Below are 22,462 nucleotides of genomic sequence, written 5' to 3' on the forward strand. Positions count from 1 at the left end.
ATTCACCCCTCAGTCCTGGATATTCCTGATTGCAAGTCTGGAACCCTTGATACACTGTCCGTAACAGGTCAATTATAAAATTTAAGCTGTGCTGATTTGTAATTTAATTCATCCCTGTTTCTCACCCCAAAATGACTCCCAGCACTGCAAACCCATGCACTGCTTGAGGCTCCTGTCAGGGTTTCCTTCCTGTGTCCTCAGGGAAGGCTCGGCCTGCAGAGTCAGGGTCAGAGCAGCCCCTGTGGGTCCCTGCAGTGCCCTCCGGGTGTGCCAGCCTCAGGAGCCCAGTAAACATCTCCCATGGGCACAGAGCAGCCTCAGGGCCTGCAGGGGATGGATTCAGCTCCCCATGGGCACAGAGCAGCTCCAGGGCCTGCAGGGGATGGATTCAGCTCCCCATGGGCACAGAGCAGCCTCAGGGCCTGCAGGGGATGGATTCAGCTCCCCAAGGGCACAGAGCAGCTCCAGGGCCTGCAGGGGATGGATTCGGCTCCCCATGGGCACAGAGCAGCTCCAGGGCCTGCAGGGGATGGATTCAGCTCCCCAAGGGCACAGAGCAGCTCCAGGGCCTGCAGGGGATGGATTCAGCTCCCCATGGGCACAGAGCAGCTCCAGGGCCTGCAGGGGATGGATTCAGCTCCAGAGCATGCAGGGGATGGATTCAGCTCCCCAAGGGCACAGAGCAGCTCCAGGGCCTGCAGGGGATGGATTCAGCTCCCCAAGGGCACAGAGCAGCTCCAGGGCCTGCAGGGGATGGATTCGGCTCCCCAAGGGCACAGAGCAGCTCCAGGGCCTGCAGGGGATGGATTCAGCTCCAGGGCCTGCAGGGGATGGATTCGGCTCCCCAAGGGCACAGAGCAGCTCCAGGGCCTGCAGGGGATGGATTCAGCTCCAGGGCCTGCAGGGGATGGATTCAGCTCCCCAAGGGCACAGAGCAGCTCCAGGGCCTGCAGGGGATGGATTCGGCTCCCCATGGGCACAGAGCAGCTCCAGGGCCTGCGGTGATTCACACCCAGCTTTGCTGTCCCTGGCAGGCCGTAGTGCAAGAAGCAGCCCCTGCCCTAAGGCACTTCCCCACGGGCACAGGGCAGGGCTGCAGGGTCCCTGGGCAGGCCCTGGCTGGCACTGCCCTCCCTGGCACAGGCTGCCCTGCCTCACAGCCCCACGGGCTCACAGCCTCCCGTTGGCAGCCGCCTCGCCCGCCTTGGCCTTGTGGTGCTCGTACTTGACAGACACAATCAGGAACAGCAGCAGGGTGGCTCCTTGGATAGCAGCCAGCAGAAAGAAGTAATAGTTCAATTGGCAGCCATTGATATTGCCTGGGAAGAATTGGGGAGGAAAAAAGCATTAAGGAAGATGATACAAACGAAAACGTGAATCTGGTCAGGTGTGAGTGGTGAAGACTTTTGTGCAGAACCAAACCAAACCACATTTCCATCCCACAGCAAAGTTCATTTTCATTATCCACAGCAAAGGCTGGCACTGCTGAGGAAGGTGTGCCCAGGATAAGCAATGTTTTCCTTTGTTCTCCAATGCCTTAGACCAAGTCAAAAGAAAATTTAAAAAAACGCAAAAAATGAATGCTGTAAAGGAAGAAGTTGGCCACTCCACAGATACAAAAAAAGCCATTATTAAAATTGTTTCTCAGCCTTTTTTGGCAGCAAAGTTTAGAGTTCATGAAAACATAGGGGATTTCTTTGTGGCTCAGTCCGCCTGTGATGCCCCCTGTGAGTTGTCACAAATTACTGCTCTGGACATTGAACAGTGTTAAATGCAGGAAGCTCATTGCTAAAACATCACTCCTCTGTTAGGAAGCATGCCCAGCTCCTGCTGGATTTCCAAGAACAATATATCGTGGCTCATTTCCAGCACAGCACAGCCAACTGGACCATTACAATTATCAGATGTGTTGCAGAGACTAAAACAGTGACGTGTGCATGGACCCCAACCAGCTGTTCCTGCTGCAAGCCTATAAACGTGCAGATTCAATTACTTTAATTACTGAAACTTAAGATTCAATTAAATGAACTTATCATAAAATGCAATAAAATTAAACTGAGCCTTTCCTTGACATTTAAAATACAATATAGATGTGAATCTCCATTTCAAGAGCAGATGTGTTTAAAGAGTAGTAATTATCCTTAATGAGATGGGATATTAAACCCATGAAATCTTAGTTTTGGTGGGAGAAACAAGTCAATTCAATGGCAGCAACCGCCCCTGAGGTGCTGGAGAGAGGGAACTTCCTCAGGAGATTCGGGAGGCAGTCAGTCACCCCCAGTGATGTCATGGATGTCATTCCCACCCTGGAAAACCCAGGTAAAGTTCAGCTGTGGCTCTGGTAACTTTAAATCTTGTTACAGAAAGGAAAATGGATTTATAGAGTTACAGAGGGTTACAGCAGGGGCTGCTGTGGATGCTGCAGCTGCAGATCACCTGAGCCAGGTGTGTCCCTGCTGGGAAAGGCACAAACACCCAGTGCTGGCAGTGCCCAGAGGCCTCTGAGCTGCTCAGATGATGCCCATGGCTCAGGAAAGGCACCAACACGCAGTGCTGGCAGTGCCCAGAGGCCTCTGAGCTGCTCAGATGATGCCCATGGCTCAGGAAAGGCACCAACACGCAGTGCTGACAGTGCCCAGAGGCCTCTGAGCTGCTCAGATGATGCCCATGGCTCAGGAAAGGCAGCCCCCTTTAGTGCTGGCCACCTCTGGGTAGATTTAGCACAGCCCAAATATTTCACAGAGAGATTTGGCAGTGTGTTCTCTCAGCTGCTTCAGAGAAGAAGGGCAAGGGGCTGAAGAAGCACCATCATTATTTGTGTGGAATTCTTATCCCCTGCTGAGCCATTAGCAGCTGAATGACCTCTGTACTGCAGAAAAGGTTCCCTTTCCAATTTTGAGACTGACTGGGGAAAAGAAGTCTCAATGGGGTGAAATATTCCTTTGGGGAGCACACTTCCATAAGTTCAGGCTGCTTGTTATCTTTTGAAGAACAACTTACAAGCCACAGATGCCAGCTTGTGGCACATGCAGGAATCAGGCACCACTGCTTTTTGGTAAATGCGAATCCAGGTGAAATGGCAAATTCTCCTGGACCAAACTGAAAGTTTAGGCTGCAGTTTTAAGCCATGTGCACCCGGCAGGTCTCGCAGACATCTGAAGAACTGTTCACGCTCCTCCTGGCTGAATTCATTAGCCCACTGAGGATGGGAGGGTTTTCTGAAATTCCCAAGGTGCCACCTACTGGTGCCAGTAATTATTTTTAACCTCCACTGGCAACTCAAAGCAGGTGATTTGTTGAACTTTAGGAGTATAAATAGCTAGCAGACAGAAGTGCAGCATTAACTCATGGTAATTTCAATGAAGTCACTTGAAATGAGGAAGCTGAATAATCACTTGAGAGAGAAATGAGTACATTTTACTTCTCATAACCACAGAAAGCAATTTCAGTACTTTTTACCAAATATATTCTTCTGCTGCACGTAATTTAAATATTTTTTACTGAAATGAAAATATTTGTAATTTCTAGAGATGAAATGCAGTAAGAGCTGAGCAAGTAACTGAGGCTCTGCAGAGGTGTTCCTCATGCTTTCACGAGGGCAGTGAATTATTCTGCACAGTCACATTATTTCATGCTTAGGTGCAAAATGAAACTATAACAGAGCAGCAGACAAATTCATATTTTGAAAATAATAACTGTGTTAAAAAACTATTAAAATGCAACAGTGCCATGCCCTTGATGCTTAACTGAAACTTCTACTCTCCAGCCCATGAGCACACTGAAAAACACACTTACCAAAATCTGTGTGATTACTCATCCAGCCAATTTCTTTAATGGACACCAGTGCCAACAACCCAGAGCCAACAAAGGAGCCAATCCCCGAGAAGAAAAAGAACAGCCCCATAATGGCACTCTGCATGGACTTGGGAGCAGCTGAATATGCAAACTCTAGACCTGTGTTAAAAGATGAAAAATGCTATTAGAGTATGTAAGAAATGAGAGCAGATTGTTCCAGAAGCCACAGGTGTGTAGTGAATCCTTAGCATTTCCCAGCTCCTTTTAATTGCTTTATGAAGCCTCTTAAAGGTCATCAATGCACCAACCCAATGCTGAGACACAGACTTTGATCTTATTTATGTTCCATGTCTAAAATCAAGGAATCTTCTGAACCAACATATTCATTTTTCTGTCTAAAATGACCCTCAAGGAAATGAATTAAACCAGCTCAAACCTGGCAGCTCCACGTTTCCCACCTCCCCTGCTTCCCTGGCTGCTGGGCAGCACAGGCAGGACAAGGGAAAAAGGGAAAAGTCACTCTTGCATGAGCCATGAACATTTATTTCTTACAGCCTCAGTGTCTCTGTCTCTGAGTGTGCAGACAGAGACATTAACTGGAACTGGAAAGGCAGTAATTATTTTAATTTCATTTACTTTGATCTAGAATTCTCCGAGTTCATTGCTTGCTAGCAAGCAATTCTTTTTAAAATTTGTAGATATAGGGCTTGAACTTTCAGCTGTCTTTGCTCAAATTTCAACCAATAAACCCAAGAAAAGGGTACCAGTGAGCATCCATCTGCAAATCTGTGCTACTGCATTTGTGTACCAAGAGCACACACTGGGTTAGGCTCTGCCACACAAAGATTAATGCCCATGATTAACTCTCCTTTTTAGAATAATACTCCTGTCAAAAATCAAATGGGATTATTCACAAGAGACAATCAAATCCATTCCTTGCAGAGCTCTTTCTGACAGGTGAAATGCTTGTTTCCAAACAGTCTGCTCATACTGGGAATTAATGCTACCTCATCTAAGATTTTTCCTTGCAAGGAGAGCATTACAGGCCTGAAATTGCATAACTCTCGTGTCTGGCATAATGAAGGCATGCTTTATTTACAGCACCTCTGCTGTCTGACTGCTCCAGGCAGCTTTAACAAATCCAGGGGCATTTCTTTGGAAGAAAAGGATGAACAATTCAAGGCACCCTGGTGCTGTGAGGGAGGAGCTTTGTTCTGGGGGAGCGGAGCTGGGTGCTCAGTGCTCCAGCAGCAGCCTCCTCGCATTATTTCATGCTTAGATGCAGGATGAAACTATAACAGAGCAGCAGACAAATTCATATTTTGAAAATAATAACTGTGTTAAAAAACCGTGTTAGAGCTCAATAGTGCCATGTCCTCGATGCTTAACTGAAACCTCTACTTTCCAGGCCATGAGCATGCTGAAAAATACACTTACCAAAACCTGTGTGATTACTCATCCAGCCAATTTCTTTAACGGACACCTGAGCTGTGGCTGGTGGCCACCACCCTGCTGCCCCTTCCCCTGGCACCACCCTGCTGCCCCATCCCTGCCACCACCCTGCTGCCCCTTCCCCTGGCACCACCCTGCTGCTCCATCCCCTGGCACCACCCTGCTGCTCCATCCCCTGGCACCACCCTGCTGCCCCATCCCTGCCACCACCCTGCTGCCCCTTCCCCTGGCACCACCCTGCTGCCCCTTCCCCTGGCACCACCCTGCTGCTCCATCCCCTGGCACCACCCTGCTGCCCCTTCCCTGGCACCACCCTGCTGCCCCTTCCCTGGCACCACCCTGCTGCCCCAACCCCTGGCACCACCCTGCTGCTCCATCCCCTGGCACCACCCTGCTGCCCCTTCCCCTGGCACCACCCTGCTGCTCCATCCCTGGCACCACCCTGCTGCCCCATCCCTGGCACCACCCTGCTGCCCCATCCCTGCCACCACCCTGCTGCCCCTTCCTCTGGCACCACCCTGCTGCCCCTTCCCTGGCACCACCCTGCTGCTCCATCCCCTGGCACCACCCTGCTGCCCCTTTCCCTGGCACCACCCTGCTGCCCCATCCCTGCCACCACCCTGCTGCTCCATCCCCTGGCACCACCCTGCTGCCCCATCCCTGCCACCACCCTGCTGCCCCTTCCTCTGGCACCACCCTGCTGCCCCTTCCCTGGCACCACCCTGCTGCCCCTTCCCTGGCACCACCCTGCTGCCCCATCCCTGGCACCACCCTGCTGCTCCATCCCTGGCACCACCCTGCTGCTCCATCCCCTGGCACCACCCTGCTGCTCCATCCCTGGCACCACCCTGCTGCCCCATCCCTGCCACCACCCTGCTGCTCCATCCCCTGGCACCACCCTGCTGCTCCATCCCTGGCACCACCCTGCTGCTCCATCCCCTGGCACCACCCTGCTGCCCCATCCCTGGCACCACCCTGCTGCTCCATCCCTGCCACCACCCTGCTGCTCCATCCCCTGGCACCACCCTGCTGCTCCATCCCTGCCACCACCCTGCTGCTCCATCCCTGGCACCACCCTGCTGCTCCATCCCCTGGCACCACCCTGCTGCCCCATCCCTGGCACCACCCTGCTGCTCCATCCCTGGGGCCAGCAGGAACTGAAACTCTGTCCCTGCTCAGCTGTGGGGCTTCCCTGGGCTCAAAGCACAGCCAGAGATGGGACAGACACAGGCACAGCTGCCAGGGGCAGGCCAGGGGGCACAGTGGCATTTACTGCCAGGATTAACACTGCCTTTGTTTCCCAGCTCTGTTACCAATGTAACAATTCTGATGTTCCAAGGAGGATTTACCTGTCCAGCTGCACTTTCAGAAAAACCAAGCAGCCAGCTCTGGGCACACAGCAGCTTGTTTGGGATTTGTGCTTGAGTGGTCAGAGCTGCCACAGGGCTCCTGAGCCTCAGCCACAGCCTGGGCACCAGGCTTCTCAATGTTCTGTACCAGTTAAGCTCAGGTGTAACACATGAAAGGATCTGAACTCCTCCTTTTCTTGTTTATTTTACAGATACACTGCATCTGACTGTTCCAGCTGGAAAAAGACCTTAAGACTCAGAACAAAACTCAAAATGAGTGTAACCCTCCCCTTTTTGCAACAAAATAAGGTACATTTCTAAATTTGAGTGACTTTTGCAGCAACACTACGATTTAATCTGGCATAAAGAATATAAAATGTTTTCTTTGCCTTCAGAGCTCCTTTGGCTGCTGGCGGCCCTTGATAGTGATTTCATGCTCCTGCAAACAAGCACTTCTGAAATGAAAGCCCCTCGCTGGTGTTGTCATGTGAGATTACAATTCCCACTTAGACAAGGGTGCTTTAGGAGGATTGACAGAATAATACAAAAGATTAATGCAATGTGTGTCATCTTTTTAAAGGTACCCCAAGTGTAACTAATGTGGCTTAATAAGAATATGCTTAGTTTTACAGTAAACAGAAAAACAGAGGTATGTTTCAGCTCTTGGGCTATTTTTGTTCACAACAAACATTTCCCCGTCATTATGGTTTTGTTACCAGTAACACTTTGCTTGTTTTAAGCCTGAATTTCATAGCACAGTAGATGCCTTTATCAAGTTAAATACTGAACTGGTAAAGTACACTCTGAGTCTTGAGAGGACTTCTTAAAAATATTAAGAGTTATGTTCAGATAATCAGAAGGCAGGAAAGAGCCTTTGTAAAAACAATCCAATGGAAGTGCACTACACAAAGCAATTAAGATGTGCATAGAATTTCTGGTGCATTTCTTTCCAACACTGACCAAGAGCTTTTGAAGTTCTAATGCTGTTGGCACAGACCCAGCAGTGCAGAAGAGCAGAATATTCCCATGAGAATTGTGCCAGCCTTAAAGACTTCTCCCAGAGAACTCCCCCAAAGCCCTCTCAGGCTGGAGCTGAGCAAGCAGAGAGAGCTTCAGGGCCTCTCCACAGCCTGCAGACAGCCTTGCTGTTTCTTCCTTGCAAACACCTATGAACTATTAATAGTAGCTGATAGAGAAACAAGGTTGTGTAAGAGGGAAGAAATTGGTTTAATTTTCCATGTTTCTGATACGTCATCTGTTTATCTGAGTTGGGACTGAAGTGGCACTGTAACAAAACTGACCACAAGTAATTCATTTTACTCTTTGGATAAAAATGCTAAATACAGCCTTAGTTTTTAGTAACTAACTAAATCAGGCACGATTTTATGTTCAGATTTTTGTGTGCTGGCACTTGTGACAGCTACCATACAAAGACACACAAAATGTGAGCAGTTTCAGTTTGCTTAGAGTAATGTTGAAAAACTGGAATAGCTACAGGAAAACTGATCTAGAAATAAAGTAGATAAAATGACAGAAAAATACCTACTTCAGTATTAATATTCACAAAAACTTTTCTTATTTCATAGATGGAAAAACTCAAGTAACATCAATTTAAACTGGTAAGTGTTTCTCAATGTGGTTTATTTCTCCCCTTTGCCCTCAGAAAGGTGTTTCCACTTACTAACTGACTTTCTAAAATGTGAGCTCAGTTTGTAAGACAAAAAAAATTCACAAAGCGCAAATTGTATTTCCAACACAGAGGAATATACAGAGGACACAAAACTGCATTAAAATACAATATTGAAAGAGTACATTTTTTTCCATTAAGGCTTGCAAATATCCAGCACTAACTAGATGTCACACAAATATTTCAGGTGTCACTCTGCTTGAAATTCGATTTTGAAAGCACAGTCTTACATAGCCAGGCTTCAAATGTGTAAGACAGTGGTGAGCTTTGCCACTTAAATTGAGCAATGTTGTATGAAAATGTATTTGGGAACATCAGAGCTTACTTGTAATGACTTGACAAGTATTTATTTTCTAAGATTCCATCATTTATGACAGATACAAAAGCAGATTTAAGCACACACACACTCTTACCTGCTATACTTGCAAATATTTCACTGAATCCAATCAGCACATACTGAGGAATCTGCCACCAGATTGGCAAATCTGCAGCGTGGTATGTAACATTCCCAATTGTCTGGTTAATTGTTTTAACCTTCACAATTTTCAGTCTGTTGCTTTCCAGAATTCCTGTGTGAAAGGGGAGGGAAAAAAGATTGACCTAAGATGCAAACATTGCTTCCCCACATTAAGAATTAAATTAGGATTCAGCCCTGCATTGCAATTAGAAGTGATACAACAGGAATATGTATTTATTTCCTGACATAAAGCATTTCAGACTACTTCTGCTGGTGTTATTTCAAGCCATGGTTGTTCTGCCATAGAATTAGTGATTATATTCTCATTCAGTGGCAATAATTATACAAACACTTAGCCCATTTCTGGATGGATCAGCTCAGAGCTCTCATGGACACTGTGCTGGGCTTTCTTTAAAGACAATCTCATTTTCACAAACTACTACTTTGCACTGTTGAACCATTTCAACTGCCACCACAGTATTCATAAATTAGAAACCCTTTTGCTTATGGAAATGGCTACACCAGTCCTGTAGAGCTATGAAAACCCTCTATGAATATGATTATGACATTTATATGACACTTTTCATCCAGAGAGATCCAAGAGCTCATTAGAGCTTGATTTACAAGCAATACATTGCATAGAAAGTACTTCATATGGAATGAAAAAGAGACAGGATAGTGTAAAATATAAGCATTTTTAGCTTGCTCAGCACAACAGTTTAGGGTAGAAAGTGAATATCAAATAATGCTCTGGGGTTTTGCTGAAGTTGCCCAGATTAAACCATTGACTCACAGTTACATGAAGTACACAGAATAGCTAATAGTTAATGAAACTCCCTGCTGCACCAAAAGAGACTTCTACAAAGGAACTCCCATCCCTTATCCTTGGAAACAAGGTGAATTTATTCAGCACCATCCAGAGGAGCAGGGCTGAGCCACTGCCACTCCCAGCCTCCATCAGTGCTGTCCTGAGCCACAATCTGCCCTCATCTGGGACACGAATGTGTCCCCAAAACCCCATGCAGGGCTCAGATAGGCTGCTCATGGCTATCACAGCATGTGCAGGGCTCCATCTGCTCCTCAGTGCCATTCCCTTTCCTGGAGGCACCCAGAGCTGCCATGGACACGTTCCATCAGCTGCTGAACCCCTCTGAGCCACACTGGTGTACAACACAATTCCTGGTGTACAACACAATTCCTGTTCTCCTGTCTTCCCAAGTCCATGACATAAAACTTCTTTTAAAAATTTAAAACATTTTTTAAAAACAAAAGGGGAGCAGCCAGATAGGCCCCTCTGTGCTAAGTGACAGTGCCAAATTGCTCACTAACATCTGGGTTTAGGTAAAGACTGCTCTGAATTTATTACTTCTTCATGGCAGACCTGCCCCCACATTCTCTCTATATTCCTCACTTCTCTTTAGGTGACCCATCTTATCTTTCTTTAGCTCTTCACCTACCTCAGTGCCCTCTGAACCATGAAAAGCTGCTGTAATTAAAATAAAACTGGACTTCTTGATGTTTTAATTTTAATATAGCTGCCCAACACTTTAGAGTGGAGCTTAATTAAAGTGTAAACAAAGCAGCAGAGTCATCTAATAGCTCAGACATAAATTCATTTATTTACACTCAGCATAGAACTGTTGCACCTCAAAACATCAAGTAATCTTAATGTGTTTATGCTCTTACAAAATAACCACTGAGCCACCTAGGAGCACAACTACAATATACCAAACTTTGCCATAAATTCATCTTCAAAGTACTTCAGTATCTGGAATCTATTGATTCTTCCCTTAAGACTTTGATGGACAAGTTTCATATTTGATTTTAAACTCTTAGTAGTTAAAATAATCTGAACTTCTTGCTATAATGGTTTAAACTCTATAAATGAAGTAGATTTTCCAGCTGAATAACCCTGAACATTGCAGCTCAGAACTCACCATAAGATGCATGAAGCACAGCAGATGTTCATTAAATCTAATCAGTTGTATTTCAACACAGTCTGTAAAATATTTTAAATAATCTAACCAATCTAGTAGGCAGCCTGAGCGGTGTCCACAACTAATGGCTGTTAGATAAGCAATTCCGAATGGAAATAGGGCACAAACAAATCATTAAGATTTTGCCATGATTGCAAATTCTTGACATTTTCATGTGTTTAAGATTTCATTTAGTGTCCCTCTCAAAGGCAGCAGTGGTTGGTAGTAATAGTGTGTTTTAAGAATGTTCAAATATGGCAGCTCTAAATATCACTTAATGAGAAAATAAAAATTGAGTAAAACATAGAAACCAACACCTTGCTAGAAATAAACATTTTCCTAAACCCCAAATTTGTCCCAACTGAAGCTCTTAAATTCCTGTTATGATGAAGAGATGTCAAGTTACTCCAAAAGGTGAAACTTTCCAAACAGATTGCAAATAATCACCCAAAGAATTCACCTCTTCACTTTCTACTGGGGCAGACTTGGGGAGGATCAAACCAACAAAAGCATGTGTTACACTTGCAGGTGAATTGGAAAAAGCATCAGAAACTTTAAGGAATTGTGCCGTATGAGCCCATTCCCCAGCTCAGCTCTCACAGCTTGATGTGCTCTTCCCCACCAGGAATAAAGACAGATATTGCTGGTTTTGAATTCCCTCATATGTGAGCCCACAGGTTCTATTTAAAGAGCTGACATTTAAGTGTTTTACATCATCCTCTCTGCAGCAGCAGTGTCCTGAGAAACATGGAATAAGAGAAACACTTCTGATTTAACTTTAAATGACTTTGCTTGAAGAACTTTCCTTGCCCACAAAGTGACCTTGGCCTAATAATTACCTCTCTCATTGAAAGCGATCTTAATAACCATACAAAGTGTCCCTCTCCCTAAAACAGAGGGGATCCCAAGTGCTGCAATGAATTTATTTAATGCTACAATGCTTTATCAGGATGTTCATTACACTGATGCTGGTGAGGGCTATAGATTCTGTGAAGCATTGCTCAGAGATGTTCAGTTCCACATCAGCAGCACTTAACAACCTGAAATCCTCTCAAAAGCAGCTGATTTATGGGGCCAGCAGAGTTGCCATCTTTTCCCTTTCATGCTACAGCTGAGCTATTTTACACTACACTAATTCCCAAACATTAGGGACAGGAAGAGGGGGGAGCAAACCCAAAGTGGGAGGAAACTCTTGTTCAGCCATGACCTAACTTTATTATTTCAGAGCAGGGGAAAGAATTTTGGGTACAATTTCAGCTTTTTTATACTTGTGAGTCAGAATGTATGAAGAAACATTTTTAAAGGGTATATGCAAAGTCTACCTCAGGCAGGAAAACTGGTCCAATTTTATTGCAAGTGTTCAAAACAGTTTAGTAAATTGTTGGATACAGTCCCCTTTATTGAGGAAAATGCATCCATGAAGGCACATTCCAACTACCCTGCTAAAAAAGATCTGAATAATGCTGAATTAAATATTCACACAGCTCTTTAGAAAATGCTGTAGCAGTGAGCTGGACAATTCACTGTCAGGGGATGCCCAAGTCGTTTTCTTACCTGCAGCAAAGGCAGAGCACATCACAAAGAACATCCCCACTGCAATCCTCTTCAGGGAGGATGGCAGCAAGCCATGCCTCTTCAAAATGGGGTCCACCAGCTTGTCCTTTAGGGGGATCAGGATCAGGATAAGCACTGCATCAAACATGGTCAGCCAGGCTGCTGGGAACTGGAAGGGGAGATGATTCCAGTTGGCAATTTCATACTTGAGAGGTAACTTTTACTATTATTTTACAAATAATGTTTTGACTGAACACTTTGATCTGAAATAAACAACAATGCACTGACAGACATTGTGAAAAGTCAAATAAGAGTGTTTAAAAACTGAAGAAAATATTCAGCTATTCAGGTTTTCACTGAATCAGGCTGCTCATACATCTGTAAGCTCAGTTTCTCCTCTGACAGAATTGAACTTTGTACCTAATTCAGTCATGAAAAGCATTTAATAGCCATGCTCTGTATTTCTCCTTTAAGCTTACAACTATCAGAAATATACAACAGAAGAGCAGAAACAGAGTCTTACTAATGTAAATGCAAAGTTCAATTAAAATCAAGTTACACTTGTCAAATGGCCAGAGAGGGTGGTGTAACACATGTAAACCCTGGAAATCCTGTGTTTTACTTCTCTGTACCATTTCTGCATCACATGATGCCAGCCTTTCTTGAAAGTATTGATTGAACAGCTTCTTTCAATATGCTGAAGGTAAAGTGATTATTGATTAGGCAGTCTAGAGTAACAAATGTGTCTCAAATTCCAAATGCTAATGTATCACTTAAGGATGGGAATTTATTCCTACTGGGCTTGCAGAAATGCTTCTGTCCTGCTCTGGAAACTCAGGGCAGGGAGATTGATCAGCGTTCTCCAAAGGTCACACTTTGGCCACTGAAGGAGAAAGAAACTCTGATGAAAGCAGTGAGAGTTACCTGAATGCATCCAGAGCAGGCTGGTGTGAACTCCAGGCACGTGCTGGAATAACAAAATCTGGGATGTGCATCGTGCTCCTAAACCCCAAAGGCTGAGGCCCCTGCACCTCCTGGAATTGTTGTACCACACTGACCCAATCTGCATTTCCACTAAAGAAAGGCCCTGCTCTTGTTTTGCTCTGCTCACCGTGTGGATGGAGTTGGTGTCATTGGAGATCTCGGGAATTCTCAGATGGAGGCTCTGCAACACGTATGTTGTCTGCATCTAGCATCAGGAAAGAGGAGTTGAGATTACTTGGACAAGGAGTGCTGAGAGCAAGATATTTTTATTTTGTAATCATTAACAAAGAGTATACCAGAGGTGAAATGCTAACACAGCAACCTGAAAACAATTACATTCAGAACATTACAAGATTTTTAACCTTGCAGCTATTTTTACTAAAAACACCAAGAATCATTTGTGTGTCTTTGAAAACAATTTCTGCATTGTTTTTTTTGCCCAAAATGTATCTGATATCCCGAATCATCTCCATAAGGCAGAACCTGAAAATTAAATGAGGTCTAGACCACTAAGCCTGACCTATATGAAACAGCTGCAAGATGAAACACAGCACAGTATTTAAGATATGTGAATTTGTACAACTGTGAGTCTTAACTACAATGGTAATGATTTTATTTTTTTCTTTTATTAGGTCAAAATATTATTTGAGAGCATTCCTTGGTAGTCATTTTTCATCTCTCAACTTCAAGGTAAGTTTTCCTATTTATGAGAGAACACCCCAAAAATGTTAAATTAGAAATTACATAAAATATAACTGTAACCATATGGAACTACTCACTTGAAAATACACCGTCCAGTAAGGTATTAAAGCCAGAAAGACAGGGATAATCTTGACAAGAGCTTTCACATCCTCCACCTTGTCTTCTCTGAAGGGGCCCCCCCGGGACAGCTTGGCCATCTCGAAGAGGCTCTGCCTGCGGGGCGGGGGCAGCACTCCCTGGCCCTCACTGTGGGCAAGGATTTGACACGTTCAGTAAACACAACTGGCAATCCTCTCTTCCTTATAAAATGCTAATGCATTTCCAAAATGAGTCACTCATGTAAGTTACAGCAACGCAGCCAGGCCAGAATGGATCCCCAGCAGGTGGAAACACGAGAGGAAACCTTCTGCCATGGAGTTTCCTTATTTCCCACCCTCCCCTCACAGCCCAGCCCTAAATAACTGACAGAACCTGGAGTAACCTGCAGTTTGTGATATTGCTTGTTAAGTGAACGGTTTGGCAGTCTGAGCACAGGAAACCCCACTGCAGAGCAGGCACCTGACTCCTCTTAGCAGTGATCCAACCCAACCATCAGTATTCCATGGGCAGCTCTCAAGAGTGGCAAAATTCTGGCTCCCCATCAAGCTGCATAGAGCACTAAATGCAGATGACAGTGCTTTTCAAACCAAACATATGTGCCAGAGAAGAAAGTTAACTAATGCTGAGAGCAGCCCAGTCAGGCTGCAGCACACCCTCAGGAGCTCTGAGCTGGCAGGACACAGAGCTCAGCTGACACCATGGTGTGGCTGCAGGGACACCCAGGGATGTCACTCCATGCCATGGTCTGGCTGCAGGACACCCAGGGATGTCACTGTGCCTCCTCCATGCCATGGTCTGGCTGCAGGGACACCCAGGGATGTCACTCCATGCCATGGTCTGGCTGCAGGGACACCCAGGGATGTCACTCCATGCCATGGTCTGGCTGCAGGGACACCCAGGGATGTCACTGTGCCTCCTCCATGCCATGGTCTGGCTGCAGGGACACCCAGGGATGTCACTCCATGCCATGGTCTGGCTGCAGGACACCCAGGGATGTCACTCCATGCCATGGTCTGGCTGCAGGGACACCCAGGGATGTCACTGTGCCTCCTCCATGCCATGGTCTGGCTGCAGGGACACCCAGGGATGTCACTGTGCCTCCTCCATCCCATGGTGTGGCTGCAGGGACACCCAGGGATGTCACTGTGCCTCCTCCATCCCATGGTGTGGCTGCAGGGACACCCAGGGATGTCACTGTGCCTCCTCCATGCCATGGTCTGGCTGCAGGGACACCCAGGGATGTCACTCCATGCCATGGTCTGGCTGCAGGGACACCCAGGGATGTCACTGTGCCTCCTCCATGCCATGGTCTGGCTGCAGGACACCCAGGGATGTCACTGTGCCTCCTCCATGCCATGGTCTGGCTGCAGGACACCCAGGGATGTCACTCCATGCCATGGTCTGGCTGCAGGACACCCAGGGATGTCACTCCATCCCTCAGCTCCCAGAAAGCAGCTCCAGGCTCCAGCTCTGCAGCTCCCACAGCAAAGCTGCTCCCTGCTTGTTCTCCTGCAGCCTGTGGGGGCAGTGAGCAGCAGGCAGGGTGAGCTGAGGAGCTCGGCCCTAGGTGACTCTGAGAGGTCACACAGGAGAGCTCATCACAAACCTGTTTGCCGAGTGCTCCCCGTGGCCCTTCCTGGAGCAGCAGGAGTACGTGAGGATCCTGAACATGTCTGTGAAGGCACTGCCATCGGGAGGCTTGGTGATGAAGAAGCTCTGGCCACACAGGAACACCATGAAGGAGATGCCGATGCAGACCGTGGGGATGCTGTACCCGATCACAAAGCTCACGTTCTGCTGGATGTAGGCAATGCCTCCCAGAGACAGGATAGCTCCCAGATTGATGCTCCAGTAAAACCAATTAAAAAACCTTCTTGTGGCTTCTGGACCCCGGTCCTTGACCTGGGGAAGATTAAAAGCAAGCCCTTCAGATTCTGAATAAATAAGGCTAAACAGAACTAGAATCTTTGAATTAGAATTTTAACAAGTTCAATACACCGAAGAGCTCAGGTTTCATTTGGAGTCACACTGGAATGATTTAAGTGTTTTGGCTTCACATGGTGTTTGATGAGATGCCACCTCAGTGAGAGCTGCACCATTATGTGAGAAACCTTCTGGAAGCTCAGCACAGGGATAAAGCAGCCACACTGCTGAGACACAGCTCCCCCAGAGAGGCCATTATTATTCCTACTGCACTGACTCTCACTGGGTCATTGCTCTACAAAAAGCTCCCTCAGATTAACATCCCATAGATCACAGGAGTTTAAGTAACTGATTTTTAGTAACAAAAAATTAAGTTACCTAGAAATTCACACATTGCCACAGTTGCTTCTTCTAACTGTATTTACACAACAGTTAACACTATCCCATTTTCTAAGCCTCAAATGAATGCTTGGTAATTAAACAAAAATTTAATTTTTGACACAGTCTTAATGCCTCTCATCAGAACACAAATTGAGCACTTGTCCTTCTGACCTTTAAAAAAATTAATTAAATTTGGGCTGCCTGAGGATCACAAGGCTCCAGTAAATATTTATCCCTGTAAGTCAGAGCTGTTCATAGTGTTATTTTTTCTGCTTGAAGCTCTCAGTCTCTCCAGTGAAAGTAAAGACATCCCTGTTTAAAGAACTATCTGTACAGTTTTACCATCCCTCTTTATTATTGCCTACTGTAAGTTACCCCACATTTTGTAATTCACTCCCAGGAATCCAGCATCACTCATAAGAGGTGATGTAAGAGAAATGATGCAAATTAAAATTTGAAACACATTAAAAAGATCAAGTAGTCTGCAGGAGAATCCATAATACTGTATTTGTCAGTGGCTGATGACTGAAAGGCCATTTACAGTGACTAGCAAGTCAGTGCCATGCACCAGCCTGGCTGAGTCAGTTATTTTTCATTTGTAACTGCAGATTTCCCCTCCTCATTTGCCAGATCTCCAACAGACCCCTATTTAGTTTGCAGTATGAAAAGCAAGCTGTGTCTTAAAATGAGTTTTTAACACTGCCAGTTCTGATTAACAGCTTCAGGTTTCCCAGTGGTGCACAAACCCATCTGTAGCATTAACCAAGCCCCACAGAGGCAATACGAAAGAATCTATTCCTGTGCACAGCTGACAGCACTGCCAGCATTCAGTGCATCTGTCAGAATGTCCAATGCAATCCTGGAGGCTAAACCCAAGAAATTCTCCCTCTCCAGCTTCAACTTGGTACTCAATTCCTAGCTTTCATCAACTGCAGCAGTGGCTCAATCCAGGAATCCCTCCCAAAGCCCAATGAGCAGCAGGATATTAGCAAACAATTAATGGAACACAGTGCTCCAACTTGTGTAAGTGTTAGCAATGCGTTTGATGAAGTTTCCGTTTCTTCATCACAAAGTCTCAGTTCTCTTATTTCTGCAAGGCAGATGACTTCTCATCCTCCCTCCTGCACATGACCTGGCTGACATCTCTACAAAGGAGAGCAGGGAGAAGAAAGCCAACTTTGATGCAGGTAAGAACAGGGAAGCACACCATGAGCCTTCTGACAGCATTATCCCAGCCTCCAACCATTAGCTCCTGAGAAACTTCCTGAGCCAAGGATGGCTTCTCTGTGCTTAATCAAGGCAGCAGCTCTCCTCTCCACGAGCCTGTGTAACCTGCCTCTGAACCCAGGTCAGCTCTCAGAATGCACAGCATCCCGTGGCAAAGAGCTCCACAGGCAATGGCACAGTGGGCAGGGCTGCCTCCAGTGCCTGCTTTGAACCAGCCTGTCTGAGCCTGCCTCCTTTCACCTTGTTCCAGGAACCAGCACAGACAGCCCAGCTCCATCCATCCCTGATCCACACAGCCCAGCTCCATCCATCCCTGATCCACACAGCCCAGTTCCATCCATTCCTGATCCAGAGACAGCTGAGCTCCATCCATTCCTGATCCAGAGACAGCCCAGCTCCATCCATCCCTAATCCAGAGACAGCCCAGCTCCATCCATTCCTGATCCACACACAGCCCAGCTCCATCCATCCCTGATCCACAGACAGCCCAGCTCCATCCCGTTTCCATCCCATTCCTGCTGCAGTGACAGTGGAGCTCCATCCATTCCTGCTGCAGAGAGAGCTGAGCTCCATCCCATTGCTGTTCCAGTCACAGCCCAGCTCCATCCCATTTCCATCCCATTGCTGTTCCAGTCACAGCCCAGCTCCATCCCATTCCTGCTCCACTGCTGCCTCTCTCCCCTGGCACTGCTGGCACAAACCACTGTCACATCTTCCGTTCTGCTGCCTTTTCAGAGGTAGGAAATTTAGACTGATTTGTGATTCCTCACCTGGAAACTACTGACCATGCCTGTGGCCCTTCCTGGAAACTTCCTTCACCATCTCCAGTGTCCTTTCTGTGACAGTGACCAAAGGAAAGCAGTGCTCAAAGGACAGACACATGACAGACTTACAATGCAAAGAATCCATTGCTTCCTTCTTTATCAAAGCATATGTTTGCACTAAAAATCACATCACAGCCACGTCTGAAATGCCACTACGGCCTTTAACTGGCAAACATTAATAACTGAATAAAGGTCCCACTGACTATCTGGTGGAATATCTTCTCAAAGATGAAGAACTATGAAGATGTCTTGTCAAAACCCCACATGAAAGGAACATGATCACTCAAAAGTCCCTGACAGTAGTAGCTTTCATTTGTTCCCGCAGTCAACTGAGAGTCACAAGTGACAAATGTACCAAACAGCCCCAAACTCATCGCAGTCACCTCTGAGAGCAGCCACACAGCAGAGCAGGGATGGAACAGAGAAGCCTGTCCTTGTCCTTAGCCTACCAAAGAAGGTACAATGGCAAGAGTTCTGTGCAGTCAAACTTACAGAATCCTGACCCTCTAATCCATCACCGCACACAACCACTGACTCTGAGATCATCTGAGAGAGCTGGGTAGCTGAGCTCCACACTATTACTCAGCTGCTAGGTAATTTCAAAGTTTTACACTGAAATTCGGCAAGTCCACACATAAAGTGTGTTCCTCTCCCACCTGTTATTATGGGCCTGAATGCCACAACTTGTTTCAAACTTGCTCTCTGCAGAGCCTTCGAGGTCCACAGGCTCGTAAGAAGTCTGACAGCAGCAACAACCAACCAAGTTGCAGTCAGGGACCTTCAAATCTTTATACCTGGCTCCCCATCCTCATCCAGAGGCTGGAAAATCTATGTTCTACAAATAAATAAGGGCTGAAAATCACTCTAAAGCCATCTTTACAGCAGCAGTTTCCAATAGCTGGAAAAAATAACTGTAAAGCACCGATTTCCGCAGAGCTGGAAGATCTGTGGCAGCTGTAGCCTGATATTTCCTGGCTGTGAAGGCAGCTCGGAGGGCAGCACAGCTGGGTGAAACCTGGCCTCCCCAGGCGCTGGAACCCTGCAAGAGACCCAGCTATAATTACAGTGATTATGGCTGAGAGCAGATTAGGAGTCTGCTGCCACTCTGGCCTCGGTGCTGAGGCTGAAGCAGCTTTCTCAATAACGACCAGCAGTCCCATTGTTTCCCAACTGCAGAGAGTCACACGCAGGCTGCTCCAAGAACAGGAAGTGACAGCAAACGCTGGCCCGAAAGGGGAACTGGAAAGTGCCAGGGCATGGGATCACATGATGAGAAACCCCATTCTGAGCACCGTCCCCTCAGACTGACACAGCACCACGGACGGGCTGACACTTCTAGAAAAACATCTGTAAACACAGCTGGGAAAAGCTGCTCTGTCCCAGCCTTGCAGAACTCTCTTTGCTAAGCTGAGTGGTGGAAGTTACTCATCCTAACTCTAATAGCACTTCTAAAAGCAGGCACTCGACAGAGTTAGGAACCAGAGAAAAGTAAGTATTGCAATTGCAAGTTTCCAATCTTCCACAAAGTGATTCTGCTAAATAAAGAAACCTCTCTTTATACAGGAACCCTCCACCCAAATTCTATACATTAACGCTGAAAAATTCACACAGTAATTTCTAAGAGATCTGCAATGAAATGCAGTTAACATTCTGAAAGGTGATTGTGCCAACTGATGTACATGATGTACAATTCATCCTTTCCTTGGGGAAAGAGGACAAACCCTCTCAGCACACATCCAGCCCAAACACGTTTGCAATGTGCTCTGGCCTCCCAAGAACGTGGCTCTGGGATAGACTTTACTCTCAGATACAGATAGGTAGACAGAGATACAGATAGATACATACAGCTATATAGATATATACTCATCTCCCCAGCAGTTTTCTGCATTCCTGTGCAGGGAAAAGGCACCCAAGAGGGCCCCAAACTGCACTCCAAGGTAAGTGGCATGCTGTAATATATTTAACAAGAGATAAGCCAGAGAAAGAGAGAAGGGGAAAAATTCAGACCTCGGTAGAGCTCCACTGATTACTATGGCCCAGAAAGGAGTATTTCTTTTGCTTCACCCTACATAAATCACTGTGAATTATCTTCAAACCCAGCCAAAACCTGCTTTCCTTGAAATCCTGGGGGAAAAGCCTTTACAAAATCCAGCTACAACAGCTACACTTCCATTGGCAATGGCTCTTCTTTTGCTCAGTTCCTGCCATTATTTATCTCCCATATTTAACTTTCATAAAGCGTTCTGGGGATAAGCAGTCAGTTTTGAAAAACACCTTACAAGATAAAGTCATATTAAAGCTATTTCACTTGATGGGCTCAGGCTGGCTCAAGCAGAGCTAATGCACTGGGGACACACAATCCTGGGCTATAATAATGTTTTACATTTATATACTGCCTTTCACCCAGAATTCAGAATACACAAAATGCCAAAGAATGACAAATGCAAACTGCACAACAGAGAACAGAGGTATGTCTGGCAATGGTTCTGTGGTGGATTCTCCCTCTTTCAAAGAATGCATGGCATTTCTGATACCTGCTCTAAGCAGAACTCAGTGAGCCAGCAGACATGCCACTGGAGTTTCAGTTTAGTTAGAAAAGCTGCTCAGCAGTACCTGAGCATGCTGAAATTCTCCCTTTGCAAAGCAGAAATTACATTTCAACATCCATACTGCCTTAGCACAGGACTGTAAAAAAACTACATGTAACAGAGCGTTCCAGTTGCTACTGAAGTGCAAGCTGCCTCTCAAATGTTTTGTGTGCAGCCCCCGGGTTCTGCAGTGATGACCCAATGAATGAGATCACTGTGGCGGGTCCCCACAAGGTCATTTGACAGGATGTGTCCTTAGAACAGCCCAGGTGATGTTTACCAGGGCCAGAGCAGCTTCCCCCATCATGTGATGCAGCACCAGGCTGCACAGAAACGGCACTCCAGGGCAAGGCAGTGCACAAATACCTAAAGCATAAAAACTGTTCATTCTGCACTGTTAGATCCTTTATCTCAGGATGGTAAAGGCCTCTGACACTGCCTTAGGAGCCCCATGTCATCCTTGTCACAGCTCAAATGTGTATCTTGTACTTCACCTGATGAGCTCTGAGGTCACATTAACTGGATACAAACTGACCAGCGAGGACAATCAGCAGTCCACTTAATGGCCATTAAGTATTCAACCCAAGTCCTGAGATAGTGATGGCTCAGCCAACTCAGATCCCACATGTGAGGCAGGGTAACCAGGAAAGCAAAGGGATCTGACACCCCACAGGCACCGAAATGACATCGAACGTGGCCCAGCTGAACCAGCTGCACTGCACAGGGCCAGGGCTGGGTGATGCCATTCCCTGCCAGGCTCAGCACCTGCACAGAGGCCAGTCGGCCGGGCACTGCCCACCCCAGCACGGCAAGCCCCTCTGCCACCCTGGGCACCCCGAGCGCTGCAGCTGCCACACCATACCCGACCTGGTCGGCCCCGAACGGGGTGATGTTGGCCTTGACCGAGCCGACGCCCAGCCCCACGAGGACCAGTCCCACGAAGGTGGCGGCGGCGCAGTAGCGGGTGGCTCCGGCCTGCGAGCAGGGCGCCAGGGTGGCGTTGGCGGCCGGCGAGGAGCAGTTCTCCACGGGGAACAGGGGGATGTCCCCGCACAGGCCCTGGCGGGTGTGCGGCGCGGCGATGACGGGGAAGGCCAGCATGCCCAGCAGGTACAGCGCCATGCTGAGCAGGATGGTGCCGAACTTGCCCAGCAGGGCGTCGGCCAGCCAGCCCCCGAACGGCGACACCAGGTACGTGATGCCCATGAAGAGCAGCAGCGCCTGGCTGGCCTGCGCGCCCTCCCAGCCGTAGGGCGGCCCGTTGAGGAACAGCACCAGGTTGGAGGTGATGCCGTAGAAGGCCACTCGCTCCAGCAGCTCGGCCAGCAGCACGGCGGCGCAGGCCAGCCGCCGGCCCTGGAAGGCGCTGCTGGCCGCCCGCCCGCGCTCGCCGCTGCTCAGCAGAGGGCTGCGCTCGTTCGGCTCGGCCTCGTCCATGGCCCCGCGTCCCCCCGGCGGCCCCGC

At 47.2% G+C, this 22,462-nt stretch overlaps 1 protein-coding gene across 1 annotated transcript; it reads right to left on the minus strand.

Annotated features, from left to right (window-relative positions):
* Window positions 1-936: 936 nt before the first annotated feature.
* SLC15A4 (solute carrier family 15 member 4) lies at window positions 937-22,435 on the minus strand. Its single transcript, XM_054289032.1, has 8 exons — window positions 21,866-22,435; window positions 15,662-15,957; window positions 14,034-14,202; window positions 13,382-13,459; window positions 12,271-12,439; window positions 8,697-8,852; window positions 3,796-3,954; window positions 937-1,319 (listed from the first exon to the last, which is right to left on the minus strand). Exons 1-8 carry the CDS (start codon window positions 22,433-22,435, stop codon window positions 1,171-1,173), a joined length of 1,746 nt encoding a protein of 581 aa, XP_054145007.1. The 3' UTR covers window positions 937-1,170.
* Between the last annotated feature and the right edge of the window lie 27 nt (window positions 22,436-22,462).

Source organism: Melozone crissalis, unplaced genomic scaffold (assembly GCF_028551555.1).
Source record: "Melozone crissalis strain CALT ecotype California unplaced genomic scaffold, PUWL_Pcris_2 ptg000063l_1, whole genome shotgun sequence".
Taxonomy (NCBI): Eukaryota; Metazoa; Chordata; class Aves; order Passeriformes; family Passerellidae; genus Melozone; species Melozone crissalis.